This window comes from Helianthus annuus, chromosome 2, assembly GCF_002127325.2.
Source record: "Helianthus annuus cultivar XRQ/B chromosome 2, HanXRQr2.0-SUNRISE, whole genome shotgun sequence".
In the NCBI taxonomy this organism is placed as follows: Eukaryota; Viridiplantae; Streptophyta; class Magnoliopsida; order Asterales; family Asteraceae; genus Helianthus; species Helianthus annuus.
Window position 1 is genome coordinate 163,301,250 of NC_035434.2, and position 16,752 is coordinate 163,318,001.

Genomic DNA, 16,752 nt, shown 5'->3' on the forward strand with positions numbered 1-16,752 from the left:
GAAGTGACCTTCAGCCCCACACTGAAAACATCCCCGGTTTCCACGCTGTGGCTGCTGTTGCTGGTTCTGGTTCTGCGGAGCTGGTAGTTGAGGTTGCTGGTTTTGATTTGCAGGCCGTGGACTCCTACAGTCTTTGGCCTCGTGCCCCATCTTGAGACATCTTTGGCAACGACCCTTGTTGCATGGGCCACTATGGTGTCTGTTGCAGTTGTGACACTTGGGGTGAAATCCCTGATATCTTCCCCGTCTATGACCACCAGAGGATTGCTGACTAGGACTCTGGTAATGGTCAGTCTTCTGTTGCTGAGCTTGGGACTGAACGGATGCTGAACCTTTACTAGAATCCCCTTCCCACTTTCTTTTGCTGTCGCTAGGAGTAGCAGGAGTAGCTGAAGTAGTGACTGTAGCAGTAGCATTGACACGCTTAGGCAGCTTATTCTGATCCACTGCCTGGTCGGTGATGCGATGAGCGAGGCGTTGAATAGCCTGGATGTTGTCAAGATTAGCCGAGGTTACGTGGCTCTGGATTTCTGGTGCCAACCCCTTGAGATACATCTCGATGCGCTTCACTGGAGGGTCCACCATAGTTGGGCACAGCACGGCCAGCTCATTCGACCGTTTGGTATATGCTTCGATCTCTGACCCAACCATTTTCAAATTGTACAGCTCGTCTTCCAACTTGTGAATATCTTCACGCGTGCAATATTCCCTCTTGATAAGTTCCTTAAAATCGTTCCAGGGTGTGGCGTTAGCAGCTGCCAACCCTAAGATCTGAACTTGGGCGTTCCACCAAGTCAGTGCTATCCCTTCCAAGGTGCCAGTGGCATACTTGACCTTGCGTGCCTCAGGGCACTCGCACATTTCGAATACTGACTCTAGCTTCTCAAACCAATGGAGGAGTCCCACTGCCCCCTCGGTGCCACTGAAAGTATTTGGACGACAGTCCATGAAGTTCTTGAATGTGCAGACAGACTGCTGCGCGTGTTGACCTATTGTGTACGAATAGGACGAAGTTAAATACAAGAGCTAATGGGGATCTAAGGATCCTAAGATGAGTTATACTGCAGGGTATACTACCTGCTTGAGCTGCTGCAAGTGCCGCAGCAACTTGAGCTTGAACGAGAGCCTCTAGCTGGGCTTGAGTCATGTTAATTCGTCCAGACATGATCTTCATCGCAAAAGTAGCATAAGTAAGAATGGTTCGCGAGTAGGGCGATGACAGAAAAGAGTAAACACGTAGGGATTCTCATGCTATAATGTCATGTGTATCTGAGCACAATACGAGCAAAGTTCTACATAGTTCTAGCATACAGGCAATAAACATAAACCTTATTACCTAGGATGTCGAGTCTTGCACGAGGAGCGAAGCGTCGTTGTGGATCGTTGAGAGCACTGTTCTGGTTATAGTCCGGTTTTAATAAAAACGTTTTCCCATATTAAAACCAAGTTCTCTATAACCAATGGCTCTGATACCAATCTGTCACACCCCCAAAATCCACCCGCGGAGCACCACCGCTTGGAGGCGTGACATACCAGGATCAAGCCACCAATCATATTGAACATGTAATAAATAATAATGAATATCCATCAATACGAAAGGTGTTTATCAAAACCAACATAGTTAAGTATAGCGGAAGCATTAATGTAAAACCCAATCATAAGTATTATTATTTGAAACATCATAAGTATTAATGTATGAAATGACATAAGTAATCACGATCCAAATGCCCACAACGACCTGCTCCTCCTTGTGCAAGCTCCATGGATTACCTAAGGTCCTGCAAGGCATGCAGCAAATAGTCAACAACTAGTTGAGCGAGTTCACAGAAAGTAAGTTCATAACAGTAATGCGTAAGCTCATCTAGTGGGGGCTTCCCATACGGGTATATACTACTGGTGAGGGATTCTCACATTTATCCTTTATAATGGGGGCTTCCCATTATGGTACTTACTAGACTAGTGCAACCATGTGTTCTTCTTAAACCGAGAACAGGAATACGTACAATGTCACGCAGGATTTACGTGAGTGCCCTTCCCCGAGGACAGTGGTACGCGTGGGGTTTACGTAGGATTTACGTAAGTGTCCTTCCGACCCGGAAGACAGTAATGGGTATTAGGTTACGTAGGATTTACGTAAGTGTCCTCCCGACCCGGGAGACAATGGTAATTACTAATTTACGTAGGTTTTACGTAAGTGTCCTGACTATCCTGAGGACGATGGTCTATAGTCTAGTGATTGCGTAAGTACGAGTAATCATTCCATATCAACATTCCAACCCAATTCCCAACCCGGGAATCCCATGCCTTGGCTGTGTGAACTCACCTTGGATTGCTCGGCAGATACACAAAGAGGTTTCTTGAACTAAAGTGGTCAACCACGTCCTATCATGGTTATTATACAAGTCATGTTTTGACTTAAAGTAACACACGTTGGTTTCACATAGGTTAACATGGTACGAACATGTGAATATCATGGTAAACACATAACAGTCAACAATGTGCGAATAACAACAAGCCCAACATATTGTGCGATCCATTGTAAACCCGGCCCAAACAGATAAGCAGTCCAAAAACATAACAGTCATAAGTCCAATTATTTGGCCCAATTGATTGGGCTCGTGACAGTGCAAGGTCCAATCAGTGTGCATGCATAACTGGTCTCGAGTCGCAACCAGCGATCTCGAGTCACAACAGGAGGCTTCGAGTCGCAACAGGACTCGTAACTGGGGTTTCGGCTTGTCATGGCCCGGTTTCGAGTCGCAATGGGACTCGCAACCGTGGTTTCGGCTCGTGCTGCTGTGGTCTCGAGTCGCAATCCGGACTCGCAACCTTGGTCCCGTGCTGTGCTGCTTGTGCGATCAGTTTAAATACCCGTATCTTATGCGATCGGTTACAACAATTAACAGTTTCCAAGTATATCGAAATCAATTAACAATTAACCGGTTTCCATGATTATTATTTAATCAATTAACAGAATTCCCATTATCCAACTAGCAAACCATCGATCAAACAGGATTTTTATTACCGATTCACATGAACCCTAACATCATATCATATCATCATCTTAACAATTCATATAGCCATATAGCCGAGAACATCAATTAACCCGATTAAATCTAGACACACACATGGCCGGTTATCATGAGTACTATCAATACGGTTTAGCAAGGATACCAACATCATCACGATCATGCAAGCCGAACATGTAACCATACATCAATACTAAAATCATCATTCAATTATCAACCCTAATCATTCAAGTCTAAGCATGAAGTCATGTAATCAATCAATAACTAAACCATTCAAACACTAACCGATTGAATTGAGACAAAAGGGAAGGTGAGCCGAAGATTGTGGTTGTTCGCCGTCGGGTTCTAAGCAAGCCGAAAGAGAGAGAAGGGAAGTCTAGGGTTCTTGTGTGTTGTGTGTTTTTGTGACAAACTAACAATACCAATCCCCAACTATGGTGTTTACACGGCTAAAGGAAGTGGGCCGAACCCACTTGGGCTGCCCAAACGGACCCGCGCACAAGGTGTAAAGCCCAAATGGCTTTGTGCGATCAAGTGTGGGTGTGTGTGTGTTGTGCGATCGGGTTAATACATGCATACATACGTTACATCATGCACTCAATAACAAAACATTCATTAAATCCAATCATATAATTTAGTTCACATATGCACGTAGCGTTACACAAAGTAAGTCTAAAGTTCGAGTTGTCCCAAATCCCCATATGTAACGGGAAATGAGCACCGGTTCTGGCGAAGCCAGTGTTGGTACCACTCTCGCGTATTCAAAGAATGTCGAAGTATAACCACGACAATCTACACCCGTCATACGGTGATTTAGGAACTTATTTGCCATTTGATCTTTTTCATATTCGGGACAGAATTTTCTTTCCACAAGGCTCTTAAACTCTTCCCAGCTCATGGCATAGGCCATTCTTCTTCCTTTTGCCTGTAATACTGTGTTCCACCATTCTAGTGCCCCTTCTTTGAACAGATTTGAAGCGTACATAACCTGATCTTCATCGGCACATTTGCTTATTGCAATTACTGCTTTGGTTTTCTCTAACCAACGCAGTGTTGCAGTTGCCCCTTCGTTACCTGCAAATTCAGTGGGTTTGCAAGCAAGAAATTCTTTATAAGTGCAACCAGGCGTTGCAGCTTTCATTTTCTTAGGAAGTGGGACTTGTCGTGGATCATTATCATGATTGTCATGATTGCTTCCTCTATTTATACTATGACTAAAGTTATCTTCCTGAGTACGTTTACTAGGAATGATTTGTTGTGGTTCAACAGGGTTCCTAGCAGCAGCCATGATTGCTGGAATAGCATTGACTATCCCTTGAGTAATGATATTTTCAATATCTTGTCTAGTCATATACTGGTTTTCCGGGTTTTGCTCATATTGATTCTCTTCATTGACTGGTTCATTATTAACGTTTTCCATCTGATGATTTTTATACATATAAATTTTTAGTATCAAGTAGTGGTAAATTCAGCAAAACAACTGCACGTAATCACATAATCTTATCACAACACCTTTATAACCAAAATTTTCGATTTCTCGACTTCTATTTTGTGTTTTTATATTGTATATGCATCCATACACACTATATCTTACAAGGTTTTATTGCCCATTTTACAGAGTTCTAGTTTACTATTAACACTATTATATAATATACTTTTCCGACTCCACTATTCCGTTGGTTGACTGACAGTTCTAGTAACGATGCTCCCTTTCATCGTACTTCCAAGATAGTTGTTCCCCCATTTCCCTGATCCTATTCCCTGTTCCTATCAGTTCTTCTCCGAACTGTCGAAGTTTGGCTAAGTTTTCATCACTCATGGGAGGATTGGGGATAGGTTCTGGATCAAATTGTGGAAGGAAGGTGTAGGGACTATTAACTTTGCTTTGGAATTGCCAGTCATTTGTCCACCATTCTTTCATTTCGCCAAATGGTCGGGTGTGGATTAAAGGTTCTGGAATAGCTGGTTCTAAATTTAAAGGAAATTGGACAGTGGCCGGGTAAGGGTACAGATTATTACGGATTAGGCTGATAACATCACAGTTTGCCAGTAGACGATCTATTTCGTCTTGAAACGTGATTCCTTCAGATTGTTTCGAGCTTTCTCCGATCTATATTCCCTTTTTCTTAATGTCTTCCCTTATTTCTATTTCTGGCTGTTTTGAATTCTCTCCAGTCTCTATTTCTTTCCCTTTACTCATAGGATTTTCTATTTTAGGGAGTCTCCTATTGGCTGGCTTTCTCCTGTGCACTTTTCTCCATCCTACATATCTTCTCTTTTTAGGTTTGGCTTTTTCCAGCGGTGGAGCTTGGTATTCCAGGGGTTCTTCTATGTCAGCAATATAACCAGTAAAGTCGTGGGAGACTTCAATAGGCACTGGATATAAGTTGAGATTCTGAAACGCTTCCGATATCTCATTCATGCTGCATAGCATATATGCAAAATGCACAAAAATGCTAAGTTAAAACTTTGGAACAAAGTTTTACGAATAAATACTGAAGTTTCATTGCATACTAATTTGTACAGAGGACAACAGAAAGAAACACACTGGGATTTATTTATTTACTGGATAGTGATTTTCTACTAGACCCGACTTATTGGATTTTTAGAGGTTTGCATTTTCTGCTACAGTAGCTAGCATATAAAGATTTGCCCATTTTTCATCTAACTTATCTTCCCAAGGTGAACTATTGCCTAGTTCCTGGATTTCAGGATTAAATCTCACTTTCTTGACTTGGGGTTTCCGACTTTTCCTAATAATCGAATTTATTTTCTCTGGGGTAAGAGAATTTTCATATTGTGCTTTTCGGACAAAAATCCCTTCTTCTAGGGTTGCTGGGTATTTGGAGGAAGAGGTTCCTTTTTCCTGAGGTGCAGTATCTAATTTGTGGTAGATAGCAGAAAGCTTTTGTTTACCCATACTGTATCTAATAAATAGTCAGTTAATAAAACACATAATCATAGAATAGCAATTAATAGAATTAAGTATTTTGTCCAATACTTAACTTATAGGCTTAAATCAGTGGCTCGATCAGTGACTCTGATACCACCTTTTTCCTGTCACGGCCCTCGGTCCGGTTTGACCCGGTTCAAGAGCCGCGGGGCAGGAATCCCGTGGTATTTAATTTAGGCGACAACAGAAGTCTTTTAATTCAGGATCTTTTAACACCGAAAATGCCCGTTTAATATATTACATAAGATTTTAGGGATAAAATCCCATAATTCACAATAAGTTGATTTCACCAAGAAATCTTTATTTCTCAAAACATGTTTCTTATTTATTTTTATTGAGCCACTTCTCTGAGCTTGTAGTGCTTCACGGCACTTTCCCTGGATCACACAGATCACCTGAAACATGTTTGAAAAAGGTTTTGTCAGCGGGGAAATACTGAGTGAATCATTCATTTTACTGAAAATGACACATTTGTTATAATCTACAGTATTAAGAGCGATTACAATGTTTCTGATATCAACCCAACTACCCACAGTATTTGTCACTCGACCATCCATTGGCTAGCCCATTTGTCCAATGGTGTCCGTGACTGTGGTCAGATCACCCCTTGGCCACCCGTTTGTCCAAGTGTGACGGGAAACAAGTAATGTATACAAAACCCCACATACCGGCTGTAATATGGTGATTACAAAGACTTAATCCCTGTAATTATAACTTTGAAAATAATTTGGAGTTTTGTAAAACAGTTGATAAAAAGAGAATGACTCACATTGCAGATTTAACGAGCAAGATACAAGCCTACTGATTAGCCTTGATTAACCTAATTTTTAACACAATGCACACACAAACGGGTTAGTAACTAATACAGCAGTTACGTCAATTCACGAGATTAAACCCTCACAACGATTAACCAGTGCAATACTTAATAATTCAATCGGATTCACAACGAATAACAGAGCATAGTCCGAATTCGAACAACACTCAAATATTCAAGTCGAAATCACGATGAAAAATCAAAGTATAAGCTCAATTTGAGCAGCACTCGGACAATCATTGGATAGTTATAATCGATCGGACGTTGAATCGTGATAGCGATCGAGTTATTACCCTGAATGCGGCAGCACTTCGTGATCGTGTGTGTTTAATTGTAGTGTTTTAGCTTTATCTCGACGTACACAGAAATTCTGAGCGTCGTTTCAACTTCAGAAGGCAAGTGCCAATGTCTGCTATTTATAGTGATTTTTGAGACTCGCTTACGGACCGTATGCCCTTTCCCTTACGGTCCGTAAGCTAAGCAGTCTAATTATAGGCTGCCTAGGCTCGGGACTAGGCTTGCTGAATCAACTAAATTAACAAATCAGACTGTACCAACGTTTTATTTAGATAAACATTCAACTAGGGTTTACCCCCCTTGAGTTTAGGGGTCCTGATCCTTATTCCAATTGTTCCGGAAATTTTAGGGTTTATGCAAAATTACTTGGGTGTCTCAATTAGGGTTTCCTTAATAGATAATTATCGTCCTAATTATGGATTTTAGTGAGAGTTGTTACATAAAGATTCAACGGTTTTTAAACAAAAAGTTAGGTGAAGCTAGCCACCTAATATTTCCAATCGAAAAACAAAGACTAGACATTCAACAACATATACACGATCGATAAGATTTCTCGGACTGCAAATCGACCTTAAAACATATAAACAAGCCTATTACTTTTGGGTGTACCTATTAGCACACCAATGTGCCTATATGCACACAAACCCTAGTTGAATCAGGGTTTACCTACACTGCGTATAGACCTATACGCAGCGTATAAGGTTACATATGTACGCTGCGCATAGAACTATACCCAACGTATATAAACCATAGATTTGAGAACCTTATCAGCAATCATTGGACAGAAAAAAGGGTTTATATACTAGGGTTTATATACGCTACGCATAGGTCAATACGCAGAGTATATAAAGGGTCAAAAAGACAATGTTACCCTTATTTTTGGCTGCGTATAGCCCCCAATGCAGGGGTAAAATTGTCTTTTTTACTATTTGCCATGTATAGCCCTCTATTTGGCGTATATATGGGGCAAGTTTGGCAAAAAGACCATTTTTGTCACACCCTAACCAATGGCGGAAACATCGGGATGAGACGAAGTGTGAAGATTGCTAGAGACATCATAACGCTATTTGTGACAATATTTAATAAACCGATTTCATTTCATAATTCATTTGTCAACATTACAAAGAAATCAAATAACGTCAAGTTCAAAGGAATTACAATACAACATAATCAAAATTGATACAATGATTAAACCTAAACGTCTATATGTGTATCTAGGCATCAACGCTACTTCATTTCATAGCATCATCATCCTCAACCTGTAACATGTTTAAAATAAAGTTCAATGCAAAAGCAAAGGCGAGTATACAAGTTTAAGCATAAGTATAAGTATAAGTATAAAAGTTTAAAACGAATCCACATGGCAACTTAGTTTATACGAGATCAACTATCGTGGCATGCGATATTTCTAGCCAACCTCTGTTTACGCAAGAAAGTTTAATTAATTCAACATGACCCAAGTTTAAGGGGGGCGGTGCGTTACTCCTATAGCGCTATACATGTCGAAGGGAGGCTCGTGAGAGCTAATGACTAAAACATATCACATAAGTATGGTCCACGTAAGCATCAAGTATCATAGCATAGTATTCATGTATAAGGATTGTTTTGTGCATTGCATAAAGAATAAGTTTAAGTGTAGTTTAATAGTAAAACATGTTACACCCCAAAAAGTGGTAAACATAAAAAGGGGGTTGCGAGTATACTCACAAAGTTTGCATATGCTTTCCAATTATCCAATTATTGACGAGTTGATGAGGTGAGAAGATTGAATGTGTAGGGTTAAAGTTCAAGTATGCTTAGAGTCGAGATTCGGTATTTAAAACAACATAAAAGTAAGATATGAGAATAGCATGTGAAAATAATCATCTTCAACACTTAACACTTGTATGACACTTGGTAACCACAAAGGTTATGATAATGTTTTCATGAGTTGAACACCCATAAGAATCACAACAAGGTTTTAGGTCTTAGGTGATGTTCTACTACTTTAACATATAAACATAAGTTCAACATCAAAGGTTCGAATGAGTGTATATATATATCTAGGTTAAGTACTACATATTATTTAGTCCAATAACTCAAGTAGGAGGTAGAGGATTAGGATCTTCATTTAGGCACCTCGTGTTATCATGTATGGGGTAGGAAGAACATGCTTCCATTTAGGAACCCCTTGAATGTTCACCACTTCACTTGATGTAAAAACAACCAAGGAGGGTCACGAACTTGGTTTAGCACAATAACATAAACAACCTAACTATAGAGAAATCATCAAATCATGTGAGGATTGTATGTAGGACAACCCAAGTTGTTCCATAATCACTCATTCATCAAGATCTAAGCTTGACATGATTTGTGGGTTAAATACCCTAACAAAACAGAAAGTATTTGAGGTTTTAACCTCTGATTTATAGTGTCTCAACCTTGTTTTTAAGCTTAACCAACCATAAGTGAGGTTGTAAGCATTAGGACATAGGTGTGAGATGTGTTAGACACAAGTTGGATGAGTTTAACAAAGTTTAGATAAAAACAGAAACGAACAGCCCACTTTGGAGCCTATTTGGGGACATTCCAGGGACTTATTTACTGTGAAAAACCCATGGAAATGTAGATAAGGTCGATACAAAGTAGTAGGAAAAAGAATCGAGTGAATCGGATAAGAATTGAGTGAGTTATGCTCATTTTCGTGAAGGGGTGTCAATCTACCTGTAACAACTCTCATTAAAATTAATAATTAGAAGAGAAAAATGCCCAGATAGTCCCTGTGGTTTCGCATTTTTTCACCTATAGTCCCCAACTTTCTAAAACTACCTGAATAGTCCCCAACTTTTCAATTTTTGTTCACGGATAGTCCCTGGGTCTAACTTCAGTTTGTTTTTTCTGTTAAGTGGGTGTGAAATGACCAATTTACCCTTTCCTTTAAAAGGCCAAACCACAGGGACTATCCGGGCATCTTCTACATTTTTAGAGAAAAAACCCCACCACCACATCTCATCTTCAACCTCCACCCACCATCACCCTCCTCCACCCTCCACCATCACCTTCTTCTCCCCATCACCCTCCTCCACCCTCCACCATCACCTTCTTCTCCGCATTTTTCTATGAAAAAACCCTAAAACACCCAAGCCCCACCACCACCACCACCACCCTTGTGTGAATTGCATCTCTACAAACCATCACCAAAATCCCCCAAATCATTCAACCCCAAATCCCCCAAATCCAGCCACAGCCACAACCACCATCATCAATACCACCACCCCACCACCAAATCGTAAATTATGTATAATAAAAGTATACAAAAGATTAACAAAATGAAAATTAAATCTTAAATTATGTATAACAAAAAGAAGTTCAACTATTTAATGTATACGAAAGATCTAAAAAATGAAAAAATACATCTTTCAGCTTTGAGCCTTGCAAAAGCCATTTGTCTGCAAACCTTTAAATAAAAGTACTTTCACTTTGAAAGATATCAAGGCTAAAAGTGAATAATGGAAACAAGATGAAGAGGTTCTGCCCTCGGTTGTGTTTCTGAGCTTCAACAACAGAGGCGGGCGTCCATAAGTTCCGATCAAAAGTCATAAATGCTTCTTCTTATGGATTCCAATCATTTTTTCAACTGTGGATTCAATATTTCCGGTCGAACCTCGATCCCGGTCTTAAAAACACTGTCACAACAGAAGGAACCTTATCAATCTGTGGGCCGTTAAAAGTAGATGATGAATTAGATGTGGAGATCAGATCATTAAAGGAGTTGGAAAAATCATTTTTCGATTGGTTGACTGCAAGCCTTGATTCATTATGCATTGCTTCTATATTGATTGTTGTCTGTGAGTTTTGCGTCAGAGAGAGAGACAGCGAGGGGGGGGGGGTTGAGGTGACTTGGGTGTTTTAGGGTTTCTTCAAAGAAAATTGCAGAGAAGAAGGTGATGGTGGAGGGTGGAGGAGGGTGATGGTGGGTGGAGGTTGAAGATGAGATGTGGTAGTGGGGTTTTTTCTCTAAAAATGTAGAAGATGCCCAGATAATCCCTGTGGTTTGGCCTTTTAAAAGAAAGGGTAAATTGGTCATTTCACGCCCACTTAACAGAAAAAACAAACTGAAGTTAGACCCAGGGACTATCCGGGAACAAAAATTGAAAAGTTGGGGACTATTCAGGTAGTTTTAGAAAGTTGGGGACTATAGGTGAAAAAATGCGAAACCACAGGGACTATCCGGGCATTTTCTCTAAATATTATCTTTGTTTTTAACCACACTAACGTATTTTATATCAAAATTGTAATAAGGAAATGATTAATTACAAAATTTGAATTAGAATTAGATTCGAAACCATTTACTACTTCAAAACTTTTAAATTCAATCCAATTGATAATTAAGGAAAAAAATAGTTATTATATTTGTTTTTAATGTTAATAAGACTATTCGGTTTTTAACATCAAAGTTTTGTTCATAACTAAGGAAATATTTAAATATATTCAAGATTTAATGAGCAAACTTTGAACCATATGTTGTGATCAAACATTTGTGTTATGAACGTGAAAAATATTAACGCTTAAAATGGATGTTGTTTTGGGCAGGGAGTAAAATCGTGATAAGCTTCATAGATCAGGGAGTAAAATAACTATTTTTAAAGGATTGAGACAAAACCGTTAAAACGATCAAACTACATGGAGCAAAATGGAAGTTTACTCTGTTTATTATAAGAGTTAAATGTCAATTTAGTTCATGTGGTTTGGGTCATTTTGACAGTTTAATCCAAATGTTTCATTTTTCATATGTGGGTCCAAAAGGTTTTATTTCGTAAAAAAGTTAGCTTTTATCTCGTACTTGTATACATTTGCTAACTTTTTTAGTATTCAATAGTAATTCGTAAAAAAGTTCGTTTTTATCTCATACTTGTATACATTTGTTACACCCCCTGTATGGAATTTTTTTTTTTTTTTTGAAAAACGAACTTCATTAAAAAACACCTCCTACCCAAACGGACAAAAGGCCAAACAAACAAACACCCCCGACCCAACCGGGCAAAGGGCAAAACAAATTACATCATATACAAAGGATATTTACACCAATCCGTCCAATTTATATAATTACAGGACGATCTACTCTTAAACCAAGCGAAACCTTTCGATTTTATTTCCCCTATAATATCAAGCGGACTTCTTCTGATTTGATTGAACACCATCTCGTTCCTTCCTTTCCAAATACACCAACACGAAATAATCACCAAGCCGTAAATTATCTTCTTCGATTTCTTACCAGCCTGGATATGATTATGAGTATCCAGAATATCTTTGAAGTCGAAGGCGAAAATAGGAGGGATGTTGCACCACGTACTGAAAGCCGCCCACACACGATTAGCAACCAAACATGCAGTAAATAAATGCTCCACCGTTTCCTCGTATTCTTCATAAAAAGGACACAAAACCGATGTAATGTCCACATTCCTTCGCCTTAAATTAACTCTTGTTGCTAGCCTATCCAAATTACCTCTCCAAGCCATAACATTGCATTTGAGAGGCACCCATTTACACCAGACAAAATTAGGAAGGTGGCAATGACCTCTCTCAATAATTAAAGCCTTTTTGACAGACTTCACTGAGAAACTATCCTGGCTACCGTCATTCCAGTACCACGAATCCTTATCGTTGAAAAGCCTCACCATGTTGAGAACCTCTAGACATTCCAGCCATTCTTTAAGCTCGTCATCGGATTCGGGAAGTCTAGACCAATGCCAAGAAAAGCCCTCATTACCTTGAACTCTATCCGCAACCCTGCAAAATTTATACAATTCCAAACCAAACAGACGAGGCCATCTTTCCATGAAAGGAAGATCGCCCATCCAGGTGTTAATCCAAAAACGAATATCATCCCCGTTCCCCACCTTGCCCTTGATCAACCGATCTAAACCTTTCCCGTTTAATTTTATTTTGGAAAACACCTTTACAATATTTTTCCAACATCCCGCTATGTTCCCGTTGAGCGGAAGGAAGCTACTTTGGTTGCTTTTATAATGGCAAGCTTCCACCACTTTCCTCCATAGATTTTGGTTTTCAACCCTATACCTCCAACCCCACTTAGATAAAAGGGCCTCATTGACCTCAATGAGCCTGTTAATACCCAAACCCCCTTTAGATTTGGGTCAGGTGACCCACTCCCAAGCCACCCAGTTCATTTTGTTTAAATCACTAGATCCCGCCCAAAGAAACTTTCTCATTTTTGCTTCCAGGGTCTTAATTATACCGATTGGGGCCTCGTATAAAGAAAAATAATAGATAGGGAGGCTCTCCAAAACAGAATTAATCAGAGTAATCTTCCCACCTATCGAAATAGTTTTAGCTTTCCAAACCGACAACCTTTTGTTGAAAACCTCGATTATCGGGTTCCAACTGTTAATTCTATTCATATTAGCCCCCACCGTGATCCCCAAGTATGTAAGCGGAATATTACCAGTGTTACACCCGATCACCTTAGCCATTTCCGTAATCTCGCTATTATCCACACCCAATCCGTACAAGTTAGATTTAAGAAGGTTGATTTTTAATCCAGAACATAAATAGAATATTCTTAAACATCTGGCCACATTTACCACATTTTCCCTATCCCAATTCCCGATTAACAGAGCATCATCCGCATACAAAAGATGCGAAATAACCGGACCGTTATTAGGAGTTTGAATTCCTTTTAACACCCCTTCGAGCCCTGCTTTGCAAAAAAATGCTAGACAGAGCTTCCATAACCAGCAGAAACAAAAACGGAGATAATGGGTCTCCTTGTCTGACCCCTTTGGAGCAACTAAACTCAAAAGTAGGAGACCCGTTCACTAAAACTGAGGATCTAGCCGAAACTAGAACCCCTTTGATCCAATTACACCATAAATTAGGAAAACCCATTTGATCCATAATATCCAAAAGAAAACTCCAATTCACATTATCATACGCCTTTTCAAAATCAATTTTTAAGAGGAAAGCCTTTTTTTATCTTTTTTAATCCAAGCTATAAGTTCGTTAAGCATTAATGGACTATCAAGAATGTACCTTCCTTTGAGGAACGCCGTCTGATTTTCCAAGATGATGGACCCGATTACCTTTTTGAGGCGGTTAGCAAGAATCTTAGAAATAGTTTTGCTTATCACCCCAATTAGATTAATAGGCCTATAGTCTCTCAACCCCACCGGATCCTTGCTTTTTGGAATAAGAGTAATAAAAGATGAGCTACACCCCGCCTCAATAGTACCTTTGCTGAAAAAGGAATCAAGCAAATTATAAAAATCATTCTCAATTGATGAATTTGAAATTAAAACCGTCTGGCCCTGGAGCTTTGTCAGCCCCACATTCGAACACAGCACTTTTGATCTCTTCGTTCCTAAACGGGACCGTCAAAATCGCAGCGTCTTCCTCTGAGAGACGCCTAATGATGTGACAATTGAGTCTTGGTCTGTCTTTGGTTTTTTCCTCGAAAGCCTTTTTGAAGAAGTGCATAATTTCTCTTTTGACCAAGGATGGTTTTGAAATCCACTTTCCGTCTACCATAAGACCTGGGATATTGTTAAGAGCTCTTCTACTATTTATATACCCATGAAAAAAAGCCGAGTTTTCATCACCTTCCAAATCCCATCTAATTCTAGCTCTTTGTTTGAGATCTTTAATTTTGTATCCTTCGAGCTCCCTTAAATCTTTCAAGCATTCCACCTTAGACCACTCCTCCTCTTCTAACAACTTTCTCTCCTCTGAAACTTCGTCCTGCCTTTCAATATCTTCCTTTAGAATCCTTTCCGTTTCCCCTCTTTAGATAGAACCTTCTTTTTCCACTTTTTAATATCCTCCCTAATCACCTTGAATTTATGCATTAAGACCACTTCAGGTTCCCCGTTCCCTATAAAAGAGTCGTTTGCTTTTTGCACCACCTCGTCGAAATCTTTCCTCTCCAACCAGGAGTTGAAAAACCTAAATGGCTTGGGGCCAAAGTTTTTATCCGAGCAACTCAAAACAAGAGGACAGTGATCCGAGTGAACCCTTGGTAACTCCCTAAGGCAAGCCACCGGCCAAGCGTTGAAAAAATCATGACAAACCAAAAATCTATCGATCTTGCTTTGCTTATTACTGTTGTCTTTATGATAAGTGAATTTCCTACCTTTCAAATCATATTCTATCAACCCATTTTCGAAGATAAACTCATTGAAATTAGAAGCACAGTTTTTATTAAAATTGGAATTCCTCTTTTCTTCCATAAAACGAACCGCATTAAAGTCCCCCATAATCACCCACCAACCCGTATAACTCCCCAAAACCACCCCAATATCCTCCCACAGAGCCTTTTTTAGAGGGACTTTTTGCGGAGCGTACACGTTAATAATATTAATAGCTCTATTAATCCCCTTAATAACCCCCATAGTTAATAAAAAATTAGGATGCTTGATAGAATCATGTACCTTAAAAACGCTTGGATCCCATAAACTAACAACTCCACCAGATCTTCCGACCGCCGGCACGTGATCCATCTCGAATTTGCCCGTTCCCCAAAATTTCTCAAACTCTATACCTGAAATGTCACTGAATTGTATTTCTTGCAAAGCCATGAAATCAATCCCATTCTCTCTTTTTATCTCTTTAACCCACCCCGCTTTATTTTTAACCCCCTCCCCAAGACCTCTGATATTCAAAGAAAGGAAATTCATCTTGACAATTTTTGAATTCCTTCTTTCCTAATCGCTTCTCTGATCAAATTCCCATGGTTCTGCAGATCAACTCCCGCAATACCCCCCGTGATGAATGTAGCGTGTGTTTCTAGAAAGGTGTCGTCCTCCTCCTCGATGGGTTGCACATTTAAATCTTTTACCATCTCCTCCACCCCCTCCTTTCTACTACCTCTTGGTGCTTCCTGTCGAGACTCGTGCATCTCTTCATTCCCCATATTTTGGACTCCGACGTCTTCCTGTTCAGCGGAAGAGAAACTATCATCCTGTATTCCTATCGTTTTATTAAGGTCAAAAGGATCGTCTTGTCTCGGTCTATTTCTAGGCCAAGTAAGCCCACTAACTTCCTCCAAGTTAATCCTATTTTTTTGGGCTTCCTCATTTTCTTTAAACTTTTACTAGGCCCCATGGGCTTTAGGTTAACTGAAAATCCAAAATTTTGAAAATTAGAAAACTCCACATTTTCCCCAGCCCCACTCTCTTTCCTCGATTCCTTCTCCTTCCTTAATTGAGGGTTTTCAAAAAACCTTGGAAACTCCCTCATCCCAATCGCCTCTTCTTGAATATTAACCCCTTTATTACCGTTGCTTACCTCGATGTCATCCTCCTCATTAATGTCATCCGACCGTTCGGGAGCAGTTCTTATCTCTCTTTCCGCCGTCGATTTTTTTCCGCCGGAATCGCTAACTTCCGCCGGTTCGTTGTCGTCTCCGATGACCTTCACCGGATCCGGTGAAGCCGTAAAAATTTGCTCTTTAAACTCCTTCCCATCCTTTTCATCCTCCCCTCTATCAAATTCCCCATATTTCTTCTCCAATCTCCGATCATCCCTCAAAGTATTCACCAAAGTTTCTGAATCGGACAATAAATCATGTCCATCGTCTTCTACCGTCTGACCTCCCAGCTTCTCGACCGAGTCCGGGACCCAAACTTCCCTCTCTTCTTCGACCCACACCCTGAACCGCTTAC

At 39.9% G+C, this 16,752-nt stretch overlaps 1 protein-coding gene across 1 annotated transcript; it reads right to left on the reverse strand.

Annotated features, from left to right (window-relative positions):
- Positions 1–11,751: 11,751 nt before the first annotated feature.
- On the reverse strand, positions 11,752–15,765 carry LOC118486418. The gene is made up of 7 exons (XM_035982853.1): positions 14,887–15,765; positions 14,430–14,830; positions 14,176–14,329; positions 13,960–14,029; positions 13,445–13,790; positions 12,316–12,862; positions 11,752–11,778 (listed from the first exon to the last, which is right to left on the reverse strand). The coding sequence occupies exons 1-7, from the start codon at positions 15,763–15,765 to the stop codon at positions 11,752–11,754; spliced, it is 2,424 nt and encodes an 807-aa protein (XP_035838746.1).
- Between the last annotated feature and the right edge of the window lie 987 nt (positions 15,766–16,752).